At 42.4% G+C, this 21,417-nt stretch overlaps 1 protein-coding gene across 1 annotated transcript; it reads right to left on the bottom strand.

Annotated features, from left to right (window-relative positions):
* Positions 1-911: 911 nt before the first annotated feature.
* Positions 912-19,661, bottom strand: ttc9b (tetratricopeptide repeat domain 9B). The gene is made up of 3 exons (XM_061073777.1): positions 19,211-19,661; positions 1,689-1,871; positions 912-1,006 (listed from the first exon to the last, which is right to left on the bottom strand). Exons 1-3 carry the CDS (start codon positions 19,659-19,661, stop codon positions 912-914), a joined length of 729 nt encoding a protein of 242 aa, XP_060929760.1.
* Positions 19,662-21,417: the final 1,756 nt, after the last annotated feature.

Genomic DNA, 21,417 nt, shown 5'->3' with positions numbered 1-21,417 from the left:
GCACACCATATCAATCAGGTACTACTGAGTATGATGAACACCGAAAGCAAATAAAATAAAAAACACTTGAATTAGCCCTTGAATAGAAACAACAGTCCAGAAAGAGAGATACATGGCGTCCAGGAGAGACGAGTGAGACAGAAGAGCGATAGATTAAGCACAGAGGAAGGCGTCTTCTCTACTCGATGAAAGGTTTCTGGTCTGTCCCACAGTCTGGATATAAGGGCCCTGTACAATCAAGGGATGTACAATCAAACTGGGCTATGGTCTTGATATGTGTCACACCCCCCCCCCCCCCCCCCCCAACACACACACCTCACTATCCCCTGCTCATGTGCCGAACTTCCTCCACACACACTCCTGCCCTCCTCCCGGTGTGGTCGAGTTTCCCAGACCTGATTTTCTCCTCAAGAGTTCCAGATAAGAAGTAGAGAGAGAGAGAGAGAGAGAGAAGGCCAAGAGAAAAAGAGCGAGAGAGCAGAGACAAAATGCTTTTGATGTTTTTAAAACATTTACTAAATCACGCAAATATCCACTATTTGTATGTGTTGAAGCTCTCTTTTCCGTCCGCTGCGATGATGTTCCATATGAGTATAATACAGCAGTTTTCTTGTATTTTTTTTGTTGTTGTTGCTTGACTGTCTGCGTCTGAAGGAAAAGGAACCACAGCACCTGAGGGAGAAAAAGGGAGAAGAGGAGGGAAGAGAGGGATGAAGGGGATGTGCCGCAGACAGCTCTTGATATGTCTCCCGCTTCAGTTCATCGCTGGCAGGTGATTGGGTCGGTGCCTTCCGTCTGTGGGCTGTGCTGCTGTCAGGAGTCGATGGAGGAGGCGGAGAGAGGGAGGGGCCATCCGGGAGTGTTCGTAGGGTCAGGGGTGGGCGGGGTCAGGAGGGTGAAAAGGTCGAGGGTTAGCCAAGGGTCTCTTTGCCCATCTCTCGATCCCGCTGTCCGCTCTTGATCATCTTCATCTCTGTCAGCTGGATGTACCGGAGCACGTTGGTGTCTGCGAGGGATGTGAGGGAAAAGATTTTTATTTGAATTGATGTTGTGTCATTTACTAATGCAGCTAAATTAAACCTTCTTTCATGTTAGATAATAAAGGAACAAAGATAATGTGGTTATGACCATGGACTGTATATAAAGATGGACAACATCACTCCTCCCTAAAAGAGAAGCTACAATTTCTTGATCTCCCCCCTGGTGGCTGGCTGTTGTAATGGTCATATACTCCACCTCCTCCATGTTAGTGGATGAGGCAAAGACAAAGAGACGTGTCATCCATCTTTATATATATATACAGTCTATGTTTCAGAGCTGAAATGTGACAAAGGTTTACAGAAGTAAAAGTATCGTTCATCACTCATTTTTCCCCATTTACAATTAATCAAAAAATATCAAATAAAGAGTTTTAAATCTTGAACCACCAATAAAACATAACAAAATGTATCCAAAGAGAAAAGAAAACAGACAATTTAGGTGAAAAAGCAAAGGTTAAGACGAGATTCTTAATGTTTGTATTAAATTATCACCACATTCAGGGAAACTTTTCCTGATATTAAAAACAGAGCTTGCAAGAAGGTCCCTATAGCTGTAAGACATTAGGGTGTGATTTATTGTTTTCATTTTTGTGGAACTAAGAAACTGATTTCTTTCTCTTTTCTGTGCCTCTATTTAAATTTCCTCACCTGATGGTTCGCGGTTCTTGGCGTCACGCAGGTAACGGAGGGCACATTCGTAGTCGCCCAGGTGATAGAAGGCGATGCCGGCTCGGTACATGGCCTTGAAGTGGTCTCTCTGGTGGCTCAGCACCTTCAGACAGTACTCCTTCACTCTCTCGTAGTTCACCAGCTCGGACTGCAACAGACACGCTGCCGAGAGGAGGAAAGGGAACAAGTCAGTCGTGTTCAGGAGGAAACTCTATAAAACAATGTTCATAATGGTTTATTTCGAGGTTACAGCTTCCTGCCACAGTCCATAGACATGCAGAGTGGGGTTTCGTTAATTGGAGACTAAAAGAGGATAAGCAGGATAGATAATGATGCACTTAGGCAACTTCAAGCAAAGTTTAAACGACAACTAGATCCCGTGAGTGGAAAAACAGAGACGGGGATATTTTTGCTGACTTCACACTCTGTGTCTTTTAATAGAGCCTCCATGAAATGTATCCTCCACAGTACTTCCTCAGGATGGCAGCGAGCGGACTATAAATAGGAATCACTAATGTTCCATAGAGAAGACAAAAAAAACTTTTGTGCCAGCAGTAATGTCTCTGCACTGCTGTTGAACTCTGCTGGTAACATATGAGAATGGGGAGAGAATGAGCTCAAGAGTGACGGAGTGAAAAACTCTCCTGACTTAGCAGATGTGTGGTAAGAACTGAGGGCAGCCGAGGACAATGAAGGAAAAGAAGGGAAGAAGGGTAGGAGAGAGAGAGACACACACACACACACACACACACACAAACACACACAGCTTTTAAAAGTCTGCTAATGTCTCAGATATCGGATCACTCAAACACTGATCCTCTGATAATCACAGCCACTCAAGGTTTTGTCTCCACCTTACTTCACCTCATTTCTCCCCCCCTCCCTCCCCCATCACTCCTTTACTCCCTGCCAGTTTCTTAATCTATCTAATGAGAAATCAAAAAACAATTTCCCTTCTGCTGTCGTATCTCCTCCAGCACGCCGACCCGATCCCACCCCAACCTTTTTCTCTCTGAACCCATTCCCTCCTTCCCACAGTCCTCTCTCTCCCTCTCTCTCTCTCTCTCTCTCTCTCTCTCTCTCTCTCTCTCTCTCTCTCTCTCCTCCGAGGCTGCCCTTGACACTCAGACAGCATTGTGAACAACATGAGTCAGGGACCGTTTGCTTGGAGGCAGAGTGAGTCAAGATCGAGAGATGGCGAGGTTAGACAGAGAGAGGAGGAGAATTAGTGTGTATGGGAGGATGAAGGGTGAAGGAGAGAGTGTGTAAGAAATAGTTAGTAGGGGTGTGTGTGTGTGTGTGTGTGTGTGTGTGTGTGTGTGTGTGTGTGTGTGTGTGTGTGTGTGTGTGTGTGTGTGAGGTTGAGGAAGATGGACAGCTTCGACAAAAACGAATGTAGTGAGAAGTGGTTAAGGATCAAGGATTTCATCAGATGAGCAGGACTAATGGAGCTCCCTCTCTCTCTCTCCCCCTCTCTCTCTCTATCTCTCTCTCTCTCTCTCTCTCCCTCTCCCTCTCTCTCTCTCTCTCCCTCTCTCTCTCTCTCTGTCAGACCTTCCCTGTCAACTACACAAGTGCAAAGCGCTGAATAATTCATCATGGACATCAGGGGACGAACCAATTCAATAACAATCAGTGTATATTGGTATTTAGTGGTCAAAGTTGCAAAAGTGTGTGTTGGGTGTACTTCAGGTTTGTGTGTGTGTGTGTGTGTGTGTGTGTGTGTGTGTGTGTGTGTGTGTGTGTGTGTGTGTGTGTGTGTGTGTGTGTGTGTGTGTGTGTGGTGAGTCACTGCCTCAAGACATGAACTTTGCATGCGATCATAGATGCAGTACGGCTCTGGAAATTAGTAACATTATGATGAAACTCCAAGGATTTAAAGGATGATTCCAATATGTTATGGTTAGGACCGACTTTACCTGCGCTACTTTATTTGCAACTATTTGGGTAAATTCCTCCTAAATGAATTTGACGACCATATAATCGTATATAATCTATTGCCCAAATGAACTTCTTCGTTAATTTGGTGAGGAAAATTTGGATTATGTTGATGGTTATGTCACCGATAAATTCTAACAAACACAATTTGTTATTGTTAAATTACATTTTTGGAGCTCCCTCTTCTTGTTTATTTTGTGGTCAAGTTGAGATGTTCAATGCAATTAGGGGATTCTATATAAAACAAGATAAACTGTATAAACTATTAATATCTAGAATTTAGTAATAGTAAGAACAAAAAAAGCCTGTGATTGTTTTCTGTGTAGCTGGTGACTCAGCACAGAGCAGGGAGGTCGAAGTAATTTCCCGTTTTCAGTGATTGTAAGTCTGCTCAGCCCCGAACGCTGGGAATCACCTCGGATGCCCTCTACCTCTCCTACACACCTCTCCACAGACTCCACTCCTCTATTTGTCTTTACATCCAGGCAGCAACAACACAGCTTCTCTCATCCCTCCATTTGCACACACGCACACGCACACACATCCATTATTGCCCTCCAGCAGTGGATGTGAGCCGAGCTTTCAGAGGATTCAGTTACAGCCCATAATGGGCTAATGGCTGCCGCAGTTCACTGAGACTCACACATGTGATACACATGATACACAGCATACACAGTCACCAATGACACAGACAGAGGCACAACACAGTTACCCAGGGGACGGCAAACACACAAGTGAGGGTAAACAGGGTTTGACGATTCAACCAGGGACAGATGCACAACAGGCAAACACAGAATCCCTAATGGACGACTAGAAACTTTAATCGAGGTGGACGATGTTTAAAAGAAACACAAAACACACACACAAAAGCAGCGTGCACGAGTGATGACTGGCCGGCCGCACCCGGCCGCACCCGGCCGGACCATTAGGCAGATGGATGGCACGCCAGAGGGAATGTAGAGTGTGGTGAGATGCATTAAGGGTGTGATAATGGCAGGATCATCAGAGCAGGCCAGGCTACAGACAGGCAGAGGCACAGTAAAAACAAGGCTGGATCGTGGGGTCCGATTCAGTGAGGGATGAGCCAGGGTTTCTGTTTGTGTCTTAAAAGAGTGACGTGGTTTTGGAAAGGATTAACATGAGTAAAGCAGAGAAAAGAGATCTCTGAGGTAAAGTTATTCGGTTTTTAAGACTTTCCTCAAATCTTTGCTTTTTGTCTTGTAAATTACAGGATAGTTTTACTTCTTCACAGATCAGTGGATTTTTCACAATGTAAACCATAAATAGAGGGAAACAAGGCTGTAGAAAGTTCACGAAATGGCTTCCTTTTCTTTGTCTTTGTCATTTATGACTTATGAGGCTGTTATAAGCTCATGGCCGTAGTTTTTTGCGATATTTGTGTGAACATAACTGGATGTTATAATATGACACAGACTCAAACATGTTAACGCTCTTAGATTTCTATAACAAATACATTTGACTAGACCATCCTTGTATCACCAGGAATCATGTTGTCACTGGTTGATTCTGTAACTGTAGAGTTCCAGCCAGTGTCAACTTTCAGTGCCAGCACAGCAAGTAATAATGTGTCCTATGCGTAAAGAGACATTCTGTACAACTGAGAATGTGGTGGATGGGTAATGTAGTATAACAGATTGTGATGGGGACAGATCAGTCACTAATGTACTGGTTTTTATTTTACTGTAAACAACTATGATCTCATCAAAGGTTATTTGTTTTAACTCCAATCTTTTTCTAAATGTTACCAAACAATAGTTTCCACGTATGGAGACAGAACTAATATAATAGCATTTCTCATTAAATGCAATCCGAGGTTTTGCAGAATAGTCTGATGTCAGTGCTGTCGTTGACTGTACGCAAAGGGTTAAAGTTAATCGGCTAATCCTCAGAAAATTAATCTTGGAAATTGATTAATATATTCGGTCATTCTTCAAGCAAAAATACTAAACAAGAATTGGCTCCTTAATGAGAGGATCTTCTGTTTTAGAAGAAACTTGGACTCTGGTTAATTATAATGGATGTTTTTACCCTATTTAAAAGAATTTCTGACTAATGCCGCTAATCAAGGACACAGTCCGTCACATCCATTTTGTGTGCCCAAGATCAATTTCCTGAAACCCTGCCAGTTGCTGGGCCTCTGATCCATCCCTGAATCTCTCTATGAAATGTAATTCCACTTTGAAACAGATTTTTGTTTTGATTAAAGATGCAGTATTCCCACAGCTTGTCCATGAACATGTGAGATGAGAGAGCAGGACTGATGAGATGTGAAACTGCACAAAGGAAACAAAGTGGTGATAGATGTGTCTGATCGAGGGCCTTCATTAGAGGACGGGCACAGAAGAATACGCCGGGGCCTTTTTGATGCTGCGACATTGGCTTTGTGTGCGCTCCCATTTAGTGTCAATATCAGTTTTTTTCTCTCATTTATTTTCCATGGAAACGCTGGCACTTTTCAAGAAGGGGCAGATGTAGACAAAAACCAGGAAACCGGAAAAATCAGAGCAGAGAATATGTATCTGAAAATGAATAGGAATTTCTAAGAAAGCCCAACAGGTGCAAAGGCAGCTGTCAAGTGTGAGCGGATGTGAATGTCGACAAGTGTGTGTTTATGTGTGTGCGTGTTTGTGCGTCTCATTCGACTTGAATGTAGAATCAGAGTTGCGGGAAGGGGGAGTGGTTAACACATGCTCAGGACCCCCTGGTGGTTTGCCTGAAGCATCGTGTCTGAAAGAACAGAGCCTGCATAGAGACTCACTTTCATTTAGCAAACACAGCGTCTGTGAGGAATAAAAGGCATGAAGGTAAAGGAGAGACAGGGGGCGAGTGAGGACAGAGACGACACGTACAAAATAAAATCAAGAAAAAAAACGAGGAAACTGAATTTCTGAGGTGACGACAACGAGAGAAGTTAAAAGGAAGGGGAAGTAGCAGACGGAGCGAGCAGTGGAAGTGTGAAAATACTCGTTCCTCTTTTTCTATTCTTCCATACTTCACGCTGTGTTCCATTTCTTTCCCTACGTCATTATCTTCCCTGTGGACCAATGACCATCCCCTGTCCTCACAGCAGGTGAGACGCCACGATCCGGCTAATTTAGAGCCACTCGTGGCGCTGGTGATTAGTCTGCTGTCCATCACCTTGTAATTAGTTCTGCGGGAGGATAATGGCAGATGGAGAGACCCATCGCTCTCACTCAGAGACTCACACGCAGAGACGCACACTCCTCACACGTCCCTTCGACAGCAACCATCTTTGACACTCGTCCTCCATTTCTTCCCAGACTTTGTCCCATTCTCTGATAACAGGCCATTGCCCTCCTCTCACCTTTCTCCGGATCTAATGTCTACAAATGTCATTCTCCTGCAACAGACTTATTTACAGACACAAAATGAGCTGTGGTGAAATCGCCTCACTCATACATCTCGGAGCAAAATCTGATCCAGACATGCTGACGTCGCATCTCTCTGGCCTTTCCGGTCCCACTAAGAATAGCACCACCCAGAGCGATTTTTGCAAATGCCTTTTAATTTGCTTATCACAGGGGCTGACATGACACAGCATTCACTCCACCTTCACCAGCCCCTTTGTTTCAACTGCAAATCCACTTTTACCTTCTCACCCTGGCACCATTTGTCTTGTCTTAATTTCATAGAGGCTGTTATGACGAAACCACATTTAGGTTTAAATTTCCTCTTCTGGCATCGATAAAGTTAGTCGTAAAGATTTGATCATGTGTCATCTGTTTCAGGAGGCAGGAGATGATGAGATTAAGTTTGTTATCTTACATCATCAAATATGTGATGTAGGAAATTATGCTCTTCTTCCTTACAGGAAATACTAACAATGACGATTGTGATTTATTATGACACAGTGGTGATAAGAGGCTCATTTTGTTTCACCTCAGATAAATTGTGCAGATGAGCTGTTTCATTGTGTCACAGCAGCAGAAGACGAATGCTGCTCCATATGGTGTTAGACAACCTTCATAATTACTCACTCTCATTGCTCATGTTTGACTTTGTGCATCTCCTCTGGGGAGAGAGGGAAAAGCAAAGCACCGGGACCAGCTTTATAAATGAGTCAATGAGTGGGAATGAAGACAGATCGGAAATGTGAGATTTGTACATTAGTGTGGATTTTGGAGGAAAGGTGACTGATATACCTCAATTGCTTAGTTTGCATTCAAACTATGATTCAACATTTTGGGGAACTGGGCTTTTTCATTTTCTTGCCAAGATTTTGATGGCCATGCCCCACTTGCATTAGAAGCCTTGGCCAGCTAGCTTGACTTATGAACCCACTGAATTACAACTTAATTTCTTGAGATTTAACTAATTCAACTAAGATGTATCTGTTTTTAAAGGAGCATTTCAATGTATGTTTCACAGCAAAGGTTGCTTATTCAGGCTAATCAAATGATTTACTATATGGCTAACATTGATTAATGATTATGGAATAATAAACACTTCCAAGTAGGATTAACAGCAGGTTTTCCTGTTATTCCCAGATAGCATAGGGATGTGGGCCACTTCAGTAAATTATGCAACACTTCTGACCTTCTTATGAGAGCCTTTTTTAGTAAGGTGTAATCTTTATGTGAATCCAAAGTGGCCCATAGTAAATGATGATTATATGGCCCAAATAGAACAAATCAATTTGGGCCACCTGTGGTTGATATGTGGTGTTGCTATGGCTACCTTGTGGCTCAGATCTGGCAAAGAAGAGCAGACCGTTCAAGTGCAGTTGTTCGTTGTGGTATGTGATCCGGATTTGGGTTATGGGCTAAATCTGGATCAAAACTATTTTGCTATATGGGATTTAGCTAAAAATACACGAATGCACCATAAACACAAGGATTAAAAACACAAACTGCTAGCTTGCTAACTTTCTATTTCTAAAAGCCTCCTCACACATCTCATGCTAAATAATGAACAGACGACATGTTGTTGCTTCAATTGACACAAAACCCATAGAATGTAAAAGTAAAAAAAATCACAGTGGATGTTTGTTAATGATAAACTTTAGAATAGCTGGGAGCCATTTTTTATTTCCATCAGACAGAGCGAGACTAATGATTTCCCCGTTAGCTTGTTGGCTGCCGACTGTAGCTTCACTTAAATTCAAGTATTACCAATCCTCTCAGGCAGAAAGTGAATTAGCATATTTCTCAAAATGAAACTAGTGATTCTATTCCTCCTTATGTGTTGTTTAATTAACCTCACAGCTTTTGTCTTGTCATCCCTGTAACCCCCCAACGTGTTGAGTTCCTCATATCACTGACTCCCCTGCTCATACCTGGAAAATGCTGGTTAGTAAGGATTACCCATATTTACAATCTATTTACAATCTCTGGGATTACCCCGTGTCCAGATGTGGCTCAGGAGGTAGAGCAGGGTGTGCTGAAAGGTTCAATCCCTGGTATTGCCCCTGCCTGTCCTGGCAGTGTGAGTGATGAAGCATACAACATTTAAAGCACCAAAACCAACTCCTCTTATAGTTTATTATTTACTGTACGGTCTTCAGTCATACTGCCAGCGGAGTGATTCCACCTTTCACCACACGCCCTTGTCCTCAAACCCAGACTCATGCATCACAGAGGTCCTGACTGGGCCCATCTTACACCTCCCTCTCTCAATTTCCACTCTCCTCCTCTGCTCTGCTCTCCTAAAATAGTCGCTGATTCAGGATTAATGCTCATCTACTTAAATATTTATACAAGTGAGGAAGCTATCTTCTCAACGAACTTTGCCGGAGATGAAATCATTTATTGCTCTCCCTTGCACTTCACAGTTTCAAGAACTTGGGCTGAGCAATTTCCTCTCTTCAGTAATATACAGTAATCCTGTAGTTGGGCCTTATGGGGTTTTCTTTAGGACTTAAAAGGAAATGAAGAGCAGTTCACAAAGTTATGATTATATTATTACAACTGGTGTATTTATGTAATATCCTTAAGTGCCTCAGGGACAAATGAGGAACCAGTACTATTACCCAATTCTCCTGAGTAAAAACAGACATTCAAATAGTAGATAAGTGAAGTTTAATAAATCTTAAGAGAGACTTCTATCGAGGTTATATCTGCACTTGAACTCCTTGACATGGATATAATTTTGTTGTGGCCCTTAGCTAGGCCATTATGTGATTGGAGATGTCAGCTGTGGACACTGGGCAGACTCGTGCCTTTGGCTCAGCAGATCATTGGCTGCTGTCCTCTGCTGCTGTCAAACACATTGCTTCTAAAATCTGACAACACACACTAAAGTCAAATATTGTCAAGTAGAATTAAGGCTGTGTTTGCTCATATTGATCCACTTCTGTCTGTGGATAATCTACTGTATGGAAAGTGGATTTGATGAACATGCTCTGTGCATTATAGCAGCAATAAGAAAGATGGGGGTGTTTGGACGGGTCTACAGTAGGGGCTGCCAAATGGTTTGGCTGAGAATTTCATGGAGTCAGCCTTAATCTATGAGCTTGAAGAGCTTCCCACTAACCTGAAGCAAATGAATGGCTAAAGAATGAGATTTCATCGTCTCTGAAACTGCCACAGTTGGCAGCCAGTCCTGTTTATAAAACTTCTGAAGGCTGAACGACACACACAGTATGGAGAGCATCCAGCAGCAGAGAACGTGAATCAGAGCTTATTCGAAAACAACTAAGCAATAAATGCATATCAATATTGTCCTGTACAAGAACTTATAATGAAAATAAACCATCCATTGTACCTCCAATAATCAGCTTTTGAATAACTTGCTTGTGCAAACAAACTGTGACCACACAAATCATCAGAAAGTTTATGGCTTATACGGAGAAGCACAAGTTCTTAAAAGTTGTGCTGACTTGATACATTTCCAAGTCTAAAACATTATTCTGCTAGATGCATCAATATTCTCCCTCCACCACAGTGGTAGGTGTGAAGGATAAGTCTGTGGGCTGTAGAACCAAAACATAAAGTGTGTTGCCATCCACGCAGTGGTAATTTAAATTTTGGAAGAGCTGTGGAGATAAAAAAAAATGAAATTCAACAAAGTGCAACTGAAACAGATTTGTGGATTAAATCTTAACATATGAACATGACTTGTAAATGAGGAGACTAATAATAAAGGTATGCAAAGACACCATATCTTTGTCTAAGAACGTTGTAACATCTGTTGAATTAATACTTTACATTAACATAAATGTAATTTTCCCATCACCTGACTCAAATATCCAGATGATAGTAGCAGATGGAAACACATTTTCTTTGGCAGTTTTTTTTTCCGTTATGTTAAGTTAACAAAAGCAGAGGGGAACTGCACAGTTATCTGTTGGTTCACCACAACAAGTGACACTTGTTTTATATACAAGTATTCATTTAATCTATTGTTAAAATAGAATTCAGCATTGGAATTAACACTTTACATTTCAAATTAAAATTTCAAATCTTGCTTAGTTTCTTTTCAAAATGTGAAACAGCACCAGCGAAGATCAAATCTAATAAATCTTCTCGGCTGATGTTCACCCTCATCATAACCTTTACCTTTTCCTCAAGGACAAGGACGAGTTTTCACCTTCAACCCCCGGTAGGACATGTGATGAGACATTCCGTGTCAGGCCGAGCGAGGGGGGGGGGGGGGGGCTCAGGGCAGTGACCAACATGGCATTTTATCAGCACTGAGCTGTACGGATAAATATAAATAGCCAATTGGTTTAGTGGGCTCTGTCCGCTGGAGCGCGGGGGTGTTAGATATGCCCAAATAGCTTCAGCAAATTCTCATTACTTATCTGGCTTATAGAAGACGAATATTCTGCATTTCTCCATCAGACTTTCGCTTGCTCTCTCTCTCTCTCTCTCTCTCTCTCTCAGGAAAGGGCATCTGTCACAGTATTCTCTCGACTTTCAACTGCAGACTAAAAAAAAGCCTTGAAGGACACTTTCAGTTATTCATTATTTTGCAGTCAGCATATCAACGTTTATTAACCTGGTTCGGTATCTTAGCAGTTTAATAGATTTTTTTCAGTTCAGAAATTCTTTACATCCTCAAAGGCTTCGAACAACTTTGTCAGAACTCATCAATCCCAAACTTTATGATGAGACGTTATTCTATCTTGTAGCCTCGTTTATCCTTCTTCCTTTTGAAGCAATTATAGAAGATGATAGTTATTAAAGCATCTGACCTCGATACCAATTAACATGCACGTGTTTGATAGTCTTGTAATTTTTATTTTCTTTGGCACTTTGTGCTAGTACATTTGGTTTTCGTCTTATATAAACATTAATTTTATGTTTTTTATCTCACAAGCACAATCACTATTCCTGTTATGAAATAGCCCAGATCTGTAATCTTGTACAAATAAACAGAGCTATATTTCGGTGAAAATTGTAGTTTGTTAGCATGTTAACACTGGAAACTAATTCAGTGAACACATCATATACTGAACATGCTGAACCATGTTACTGTTGTCATTATGATGTTATAGCAACCTGACATCAGCATATAGTAAAAGCTCTAGTGTAGTTTATTTACAGTGTTATGGTCTCTGTTGACTCTTGTGTTAGCTCTACGTTTTCTTATTGTTCTGCTCTACTGGCCTATTTTTATGGATTGAAACATGTCACGGAGCACATTTGGGAACAATATAGCGCTTTAGTATAAATGTTATTACGTGTTATAGTAAAAAACAAATAGGGCTTTTGCTTTTCTTATACTGTCTCCCTCTCCATCTCTCCCTGGCTCCCTGTCTGTCGCCTCTCCTCCCTTTCCTCCTGACAGATGACTGAATCTTATTTACTGTTTTATTGTGTTATTTACCCCCCTTAAACACTTAGAGGTCATAGCGACAAGCAGTTCCCTCCTCTCGTTCCCTCCTTGTCACTCTCCTTTACAGCCGTACCCTCCCTCCTCTGTCGTATAATCCCCTCATATTTAAGAGTTCTGTCCGGTCTCTCTCGCTCCTTCGGTTTTACTCCCTCCCCCCATTTCAGCCAAGGCATCTTTTCTACTGACTCACCCCTTCCCCCATCCTCCAGAGCTCTCCCCCCCTCTCTCGGCGGTGAGGTAATTCAGAGGGCTAGTATTGTGAGGACAGTACAGTGTGAGTGGTACAGTAGAGGGAGGGCCGGTCGTACCCCCAACAGCAACGCCACGCCATCTGCAGCTCTGGCACACAACGTCTCCACGCCACCGATGGCAGCCGTGCATGCACAGAGGGGGAGGAAAGAAACCAAACCTCCCCCCATCCTCCGTCTCACCCTCACATGGCATCTCTTCCTCCGACACTGCTCGGTGCGTTTCTTCCCCACAAACCAACTTCCTTTCCCAACTGCTTATTAAACCATGCCTTCTCCTCGTCGTAACCCCTCTATCTTCCATCCTTCTGCCCATCTCCTTTCCTCCCCACGCTCGCCTTCTTCCCTTATCTCCTCTCACGCGCTCCACCACCTCCCCCTGGTGAAGGAGCTGGCAGGAGATGAAAGGGAGTTTTTCTGTTGTGCTATTGTGAGTGACTGTTCACCAGGATCCGGTTAGTGTGGACTGGTGAAATCGCTCCGCCTGTGGTGTTACACGCCGACCATGTTCTTCTGACGCCGGCTCAGCAGCTTCTATCTGAAGCACGACCGGGCTCCAAGGTTGCGATGTGGTGAATGTTGGAGGAAGTGGAGCGTCAGTGATGATGGTTCTACGACAAAGGAAAGGCCATCGATAGCAGATGTTGATGCCACCCACAGGCTCATTAAATGTCCATTTAGAGCCTGTAATTGTGTGTCACGGTTCATAAATTCATTGATGGCCTCAGTCAGATGTCGCTGTGACTCAATGCAGGACACGTGTCAGGACATAAACACATTCTGATAAGGACTTACACTATGAGGCAACTCAAAATGATTTGATTTTGCAATAACTCTGGGCAGAGATGGATAATAACGATATTGTTGCTGCGTTCAGGGCAAAATAAAAGTCACTAAACAGGTTAGGAAACAATTACATCTTGTTATCCATCATGAATGCTGCCAGGGTGAGGGGTTGGGTTGAAACCCCCGCTGGTGTTGAGTCTGGGCAGGCACAGCCTTTTATTTGATCATTTGATACGTAGAGAACCCAGGGGTTAGGTAACAGATTTCATTTTCATTTATTCGATTATTTGACGGCGACAACGCTCATTAATCAACAGAAAAATGACATATAAATGAGCCAGAGTTAGCTCAACAGGCTATTTGTCCCTGGACAGTTTTAAAAATGGAAATACAAGCAATTTTTACAGACTAATATTGAGACACGTGCAATGCATGTTACTTTAAGTAACAGCACAACATATGAGACTTAGCACAGTATTATCAATATGTCACGTCTTCAGCTGACATCATCATCCTCCTCAAGGCGAGTGGAGCAGCAGCAGCTGAATAGAAAGGTGGACGCTGTTACAAAACCAACAGTAGCACTCCTCCCCTCCTGCTGTGTCGGTCCCAAGGCCACGACTTATGACTCATTCACTGAGCGAGTCAGGAGGAACAAAGTGAGATTTCCGGCAGAGATCAAAACGAGCAGAATCACAACATCCCGCTGCATTTTTTTATTCCCTGTTCACTGTACAGCTTCTAAACTGCTTAGTGCGGGTCTGTCTGAATGTGCAGTTTTAGGAAAGTGCTGTTGCTGGAGTCCAGAGTGCTGCCTCGCGATCGATACCGAGGAAAAGAGCAAAGCAAACCACAGTATCATCTGTTATTTCTGCGTGTGTGTGCTGGTGATGGTGGGTGGATGGGTGAGGCGGACAGGCAGGGAGTCCGCCTCTGGCCAACATGTTGCAACACAGTGATCTGAAACAGACACAGTCGGTGGTGGTGGTGGTGGTGGTGGTGGTGGTGGTGGTGGTGTAACCCATTTAGATTCAGCCTTGCAGGGACACAGACTCGGGTTGTATCTATAACAAGGCAACAAAATAGGACATTCATCATCTCTCTGTTTGACACAATCAGGTGATGTTACGGTTTGGGCCAGTACTTATTTCTCATTACTCACATCAACTTCCCTACTTTATATTAAAAACTTATATTTTCTCTGTTTCCATCCTCTCTTTTATTTCTGCTCTCTGTTCTTCTCTCTGTTCTGCTCTTATCCTTCTTTCATATTGGTTCTCAGCTTACATGAAAAAGGCTCATCCACAATTCAGAGGAAGTCCTGCATAATCAATGTTGATATAAACATACTCTCAGTTAAATGTAATTAATTTGCACATAATGAAGACAAATGGTACAAAACATTACTGGATCGTTATTAAGTGTAAGGTTTTTTAACTATTGAGGTTGTTGGTGGCTATAGTTAAAAACGGGACTGCAACTAACAATTCCTGAAATAGACGACCTTCTTAAATGATTGTTGATCAATTTTGTCAATATAATCTCAGAAAATACTGAACAATGCCAGTTATAATTTGCCAATACCTCAAAGTTGTATTTAGGTAAAGTAATTGTAAACGTACATTCTATTTCGCCCACTACAAAGCAAACAAAAGAAAAATATTCGTCATCGCAACGCAGTCAAGAGAAAGGAAAACACACAAGTGCGCACACACAATGCACAATCAGCAAGGGGTACTTAACGAACAGCACTGAGGGCAACTCCCATTCCCACACACTTACTCACACATGTGTGTGTGTGTGTGTGTGATGCTGCTTGTTGCTCTCCCAACATACGTCAGAGCCACAGGCAGCCGACCAATCAAACGGCAGCTCCTCACTCATAAGCGCTCTGCAAACTCTGGGTAACCAGGTGGAGCCGCACAACAAAGACCTGCAGCTGGATCACAACACAACCGCCCGACAGTGACTGAACACTGTGTGATCATTTATTAACATGTCTAAACAGTCTCTTTAATACTTCTTTAAATATTAACGGCCTTTGAGTGATATAACATGTCTATGGGGAGGGAAGTGGATTAAGAAAAACAAATTAAGATATGGAGAGATGGAATGGGAGATTATGACAGCATCATTTACTGTAAATACTAAATATTATGATACTTTTATCTGTGTTTTGTTGAAGAGACCTCGATCTCAATTCGACTACCTATTTAAATACCAGGTTATATATAGTGTATATATTGAAGTATTAAGGTAAAACACAAGAGTGTATCTATCACAGTGATTAAATGTTGTTTTTGTGCTTTGGTTGAACTAATTGCTAAAATTCTCAAAATAAATTCAATGATGTGAAAAAGATTTTGGAATTTTCCAGGCTCTCCCACCGGCTCTCTTTGGAAAATTCGTGTCCATCAAACAATATAAGATCACAATCAATCTGTTACTGATTGTTTACTTTTTATAGTTTATTGTACTTACATATATTTGAAATTCAGTAAAGTTGTATTTGTATTATTAATTTGGGCTCTAAAGCTGTGAACTAAAAAATCTTTTAATTAGTTTAGTCACAACAAGGTGACCTGAGCAACAACCTGAGGACTATTTAAAAAGTTGCGTCTTCAAAGTTAGAAAAGGCTTTCCATATTTTTCTTACTGACATAATGAAAAGGACCAAACCCACAATCTAATGTTTTCTCTTACTGGAACGAGTATTACCTGTGTCATCACAGCCTAATATATAATTCCTTGATGCCATAGCGCTCCAACGCTGCCTGTTCAAATACTATTTAGAATGTTTAACGTGCCAGTATTTGTATTCGTCACATTTACACCGTAAATACTCAAATGTACATTCATCTACAGCCTAAAACTGTCCCCAAGAAATGTGCACACAGACGGACATATTGTTTGCTCCGGTCTCTTCATTGAGATTGGTGACGTTATTTTGACTGAAGCCAGCAACAGGAGTGACGGCTCACGTAACACTGTCGTCCGTGTGAGTCCAGTCATTGTCAGGTCAGGTTTAGGTGAGGTTTCTTTGTGTGTGTGTGTACATGTGTGTGAGTGCGCATGTGCACACCCTCGTGCTGGAAGCAGCAGCGAGCGGCGGGTATGAGCAGTATTAATACAACAGCAGGGAAATGGCCCAGTCATGGTTGCCATGGTAAATATGGCCCCCTGTCGCGTGCTAGCGGTCTCCCCCTCCCCCTCCCTCCCCCTCTGCTGCTCTCCACTGTTCTCCTCCATGCTGGTTTTTCCTCTGACTTATTTCTCTGCTCTGGCCTTTTATTTTTTTCCCCACCATATCTGCTCCCTCCTTCCTCTTCCTTCCCTAATTCCCTTCCTTTTTCTCCCTTATTTTAGTCCCCCTTCCCCCCATTTGTTCGCCTTCCCTCCCCCATCCTTCCTTCACGCGACAGTGGCCTCCCTTCAGGCTTCAGACGGGCCCGAAACGGCAGCACAGAACGAGTCGACCTTCGATGCATCGTGGCCGGCCGACCGGGCAGCGGCTGGAACATCAGCCCGAGACACAACACCACTACTGCCCCCCCCCCCCCGGTGCCACGCTCCTGACCCAAACATCTCAGCTCACATCGGTACTGGTGTGACATGTAACTACTGTAGTGCCTGCATTCGCCATTCTTCATCATCATCATCATCATCATCATCATCATCATCATCATCATCATCATCATCATCATCATCATCATCATCATCATCATCATCATCATCATCATCATCATCATCATCTCTGGATGCAAACATACATCACAATCTGAGCTCACACTATGGCCATGATTAAAATTTTACAGCTGAGTAGATCAGTTTTATAATAACTATAACAATAATGTCTGTATTTATTAGTACAGTAAATACACTTCCTTGTGGCTTAAATCATCAACATGACAAACGTAATTACAAATTTATCTCGGATTACTCTTAAATACTTGTGATGTTAAGTGAACATTAAGCTTGGGTACCCATTATGATGTACGTAAATAATTTGATTATTTTTCTCTAACATTGTACGCTAGAAGCAATGAAGAGAAATGTGATGAAGCATTTCTAAGATAAACAGCAGGTCTTATTATATTCATCCTGTGACATGATATAAACATAAATGTAATTCTTGACCTCGGAAGATATTTTTTAAATATGAAAATGTGCTTATTGCTATTTAGCCCAATTTTCTGTGACAGTGAACACAACATCTTTGTGTTTCTCATAGATAGAAAAGGATGTTGTTAACTTGGGCTTCGGGAAATAAAGATTCGTTCCACTTAATCGACACTGAGCACGAAATCGATTGAAAAAAATAATTGTCCAACCTACTGATAATAATAAAGACTGTGTTTGTTAGCTGCAGCGTCACAGTTTAATGAGAAACAGAAGGATTTTCAAGCAATAACATGACACCTGAGGTTAGATTTTGGTGGTTCAAATCCAACTATTAGTTGATTAACCCTTGTTTACACGATGTTTCAGGCAAACACTATACAGCATGAGGTTTTAAAGCTTTGTCAAATTTTTTTTTTAGTTTTAAAAAAAATGGGGTTTTGTGATTCATTGTTGTGATTTGCACTTCAGGGCCACCGTTCTATTCAGAATCCAATCACAATTAAAGATCGAATACTTGAATAGAATTGAAAAGGCTATTGCAGCTCTAGTTCATTATTAAAGGTTTGAACTTGGGCACTGACAAGAGATGTTCAACAGTGATAGAAGAGTAGAGTCAGTCTTTTCTAACACAGAGTATCTGCAGAGCAGGGCCATCAGACACAACCTTACATCACCCTTTTTTGGCTGCTGACGCTACAACACAACAGCCTTGGCTCAGACATAATTGAAATGTGTAGATTTCACATTGCATGACACTTTTGTTCCTGTGAGTATCTATTTTTGTTGTTGTGTATTTTCTTTGTCTCAAGCTTGCACAGCAGTGGGCAAAGCGTTCATTTAAATGACTGGAAAAAGCAGTGGTGTGCTGGAGGAAACCAGTTGAGAGGCGATGGGGGAGCCTGGAAGAGGCATGGAAAACATAAGATGTGCTAATTTAAATTGTGACATTTCTCTAATGTCACGCAAATGGCCTCACTACAGGCCACATGATGCTCTAATGTGGTCAGACGAAGCAACATCTCCCCATAAATGTGTAGTATTCTATTACATGGTTTGCAGTTTTCGCTTCAATGGAATTGGATATATCAGTGTTTTAAATCATGACAAAGGTAAAACTGCAAAACCACTAAGATAATTTTTGATATCTGTAATATAAAATTGTATGATCATTATTTTAATGTATTTTAACTTTTGATATTTGTATTTTAACGCATGTTTTAAATGTTTGATATTGGTATTGTTAAGTATGTTTTAAATGTTTGATATTGGTATTGTTAAGTATGTTTTAAATGTTTGATATCTGTATGTATGTCTTAAATGTGGACCCCACTAAAAGTAGCTCTGTCTTAGGGTAGAGCTAATGGGGATCCTTCTAAATAAACAAAACCGGAAACCTGCAGCACAAAGACACACTGTGATCCATCTCTGTTTCTCCTCCAGATCAACACCAGGGTTGCTCCACCTGCCTCTGAGCTCCGGCACCTGCAGGAACAGGCCGTGAACCCGGTGAACCGGAACGAACGACCGTGTCTGCAGCAGCATGCAGGGCTCCAGAGGTGGGGGTGTTTATGGTGGGGGGGGGCTCACCTGTCAGGCTGTCGTAGCACTCGATCTCGGTGGTCTCCACGGACCTCCGCTGCTCCTCGGTCATCTTGGAGGTGGCCTGGCTCAGCAGGTTGACCTCGGAGCCCGTCGTCCCGTCCGCGACGTGCACCCCCTTCAGCTGCAGCAGCGCCCGGTGGTACTTGCCGATCGCCTCCCGGAATTTCTTCTCCTTGTAGCAGCGGTGACCCTCCGCCTTGAAGTCGATGGCTTTCTGGATCTTCGCCTCCATCTCCATCTCGGCCGAGCCGGCTCCCCCCCCAGCGGCGGCGGCTGCAGCCAGGCTCCGGCCGCCGGTCTCCGGGTAGCTCTTCAGGCTCTTGATCTGGTGCTGCTTCGCCTCCATGTCTCTCAGTGAAAGCGCCTGCAGCGGACCATGGTGCTCGGGCACGAAGGTGTGTTTCTTCGGGGACGACGGGAGCAGCGTGCTGTGCATAAAGGATGGAGGGACAGGCACCGGGGAGAAGACGAGCCTCGGAGGAAGCAGGGATCCGGTCCGAAGCCTGTGCTTTGAGGATGATGTAATAAAAAGTGAGGGATCTCTGTGGTTATAAACAGGTAATAAAGGTCTGGAGAGAAGAGAGGAACATCCAGAGTCTCCTCATCGTCAGGTTTCTAACCGGGAAGGAGGAAGCAGAGGATGCTCGGTGGATTTCTATGGCAGCGGCAGCCTCCAAGGCACGCGCAGCATCAGCACCACACACACAACACCCCCCCCCCTCCCCCCGACTGCAAAGCATTGTGGGAAGAAAAAATAGAAGTCGTGAGGCGTTGCTGCAGTCCAGATTTTACATCGCGAAAACACGACAATAAAAACACACGCAGGAATACACGATTGAAAAAAACACGTCAATCCTTATTCCATTAAAAATAAACAAGCAGGTGGATTACAAAGTTATTGTGGTCACATAAATACAAATATTTACACATTTATTAGCCTATGAAACAGATTTCTCTTCAGTGATATATTCTCTTTATATTCACTACATTTATAAAAAAAAAAATAGCTGTAAAATAACTGAATAACCTCAGGCCTGTACAAAATGACGTCACTCACACTGTTTGTAAGTGAGTCCTCATCGCTAGTTAAAACGAGTCAGACTTTGACTCAGCTCCGAGTTCAGCTGATGTTCACATTATAAACATCCGATCAGATGAGTTGAGCTGAGGAGGTCTTCGGCTGAGGATAGAGACAGACAGCAGGAGGCTGCAGGGACAAGAGCAGGAGCAGGAGAGAGCGCCCTCAAGAGGACAGAGTGTCAATTACACCCAGTTTAACTCACCTCGATGACAATGGAGGGGTGGGTGAAATGTTTGAGTCCACATAAACCTGCTGGAGTTTCAGGGGTAAACAGCGTTGCAGCCAAATCCTATACAATTGAAGTAAATAGTGACCGATTTTTCAAATGTAAAAAAACATAAAATACATCCATACTGCTCTTGTGGTGTCATCCAAGTGTCTCTAAACCCCAAGTTCCATTTGAAACCAGATTATTTACACCATGTTTTTAGCCCAAATGTCTGTTATTCTCCTCCAGAACCACTTTGGGGTTTACAGACTTGGATGACACCACAGGAGCAGTATGGATGTATTTTATGTTTTTTTACATTTGAAAAATCGGTCACTATTTTTTTGTGTTGTTTCTTTACATCTGAACAAGTAGTCACCAGTTAAAATTGTATTGGATTCTCCTGCAACACAGTTTACCCCTGAAACTCGTGAAACTAGTGGTGAGTAGGTAATGAGTGCATTTTTTATTTTTGGGTGAACTATCCCTTTAATATAATGTTTAACAGAGGGTTGTAGATAAATTAAAATAGTGATAATAGACAGTCACAGTTCTCCTGAAATAACAGGAGCACATAGGTATTTTAACCCCAAATATAGAGCAAAAACTGGGAAAAAAATCAAAATTATTAAGAATCTTTGCTTTTGAACGAAACAGATCACCTCATTCCTCTCACCTGATAAGCAAGAACTGTGACGTTGTTGACAACTGTCAATTGATCACTGAACTGATTGTTTCAGCCCTACACTTGCATTTACTGTCATAACAAAGTACAAGTACTTCATGAGGTAGTATCAAGTACTTCATGAGCCGGCTATTTAGTCTACATAATGATTATTTAAGTAAAGTCGGATAAATGAAGATGTTGAATCATTGTGGTGGAGTAAAATTTACAATTCCCTA

This window comes from Limanda limanda, chromosome 6, assembly GCF_963576545.1.
Source record: "Limanda limanda chromosome 6, fLimLim1.1, whole genome shotgun sequence".
NCBI lineage: Eukaryota > Metazoa > Chordata > Actinopteri > Pleuronectiformes > Pleuronectidae > Limanda > Limanda limanda.
The sequence above is the reverse complement of the archived record's forward strand: the minus strand, read 5'-3'. Positions and strand labels throughout refer to the sequence as shown.

Excerpts from the sequence above, each read along its gene's own strand:
- ttc9b (XM_061073777.1), bottom strand. The coding sequence starts at position 19,661 with ATGCACAGCACGCTGCTCCCGTCGTCCCCGAAGAAACACACCTTCGTG. Across the intron at positions 1,872-19,210 it reads GTGCTACGACAGCCTGACAG|CGTGTCTGTTGCAGTCCGAG; the intron begins GTGAGCCCCCCC and ends TCCTCTCGGCAG. Across the intron at positions 1,007-1,688 it reads CAAGAACCGCGAACCATCAG|ACACCAACGTGCTCCGGTAC; the intron begins GTGAGGAAATTT and ends CATCCCTCGCAG.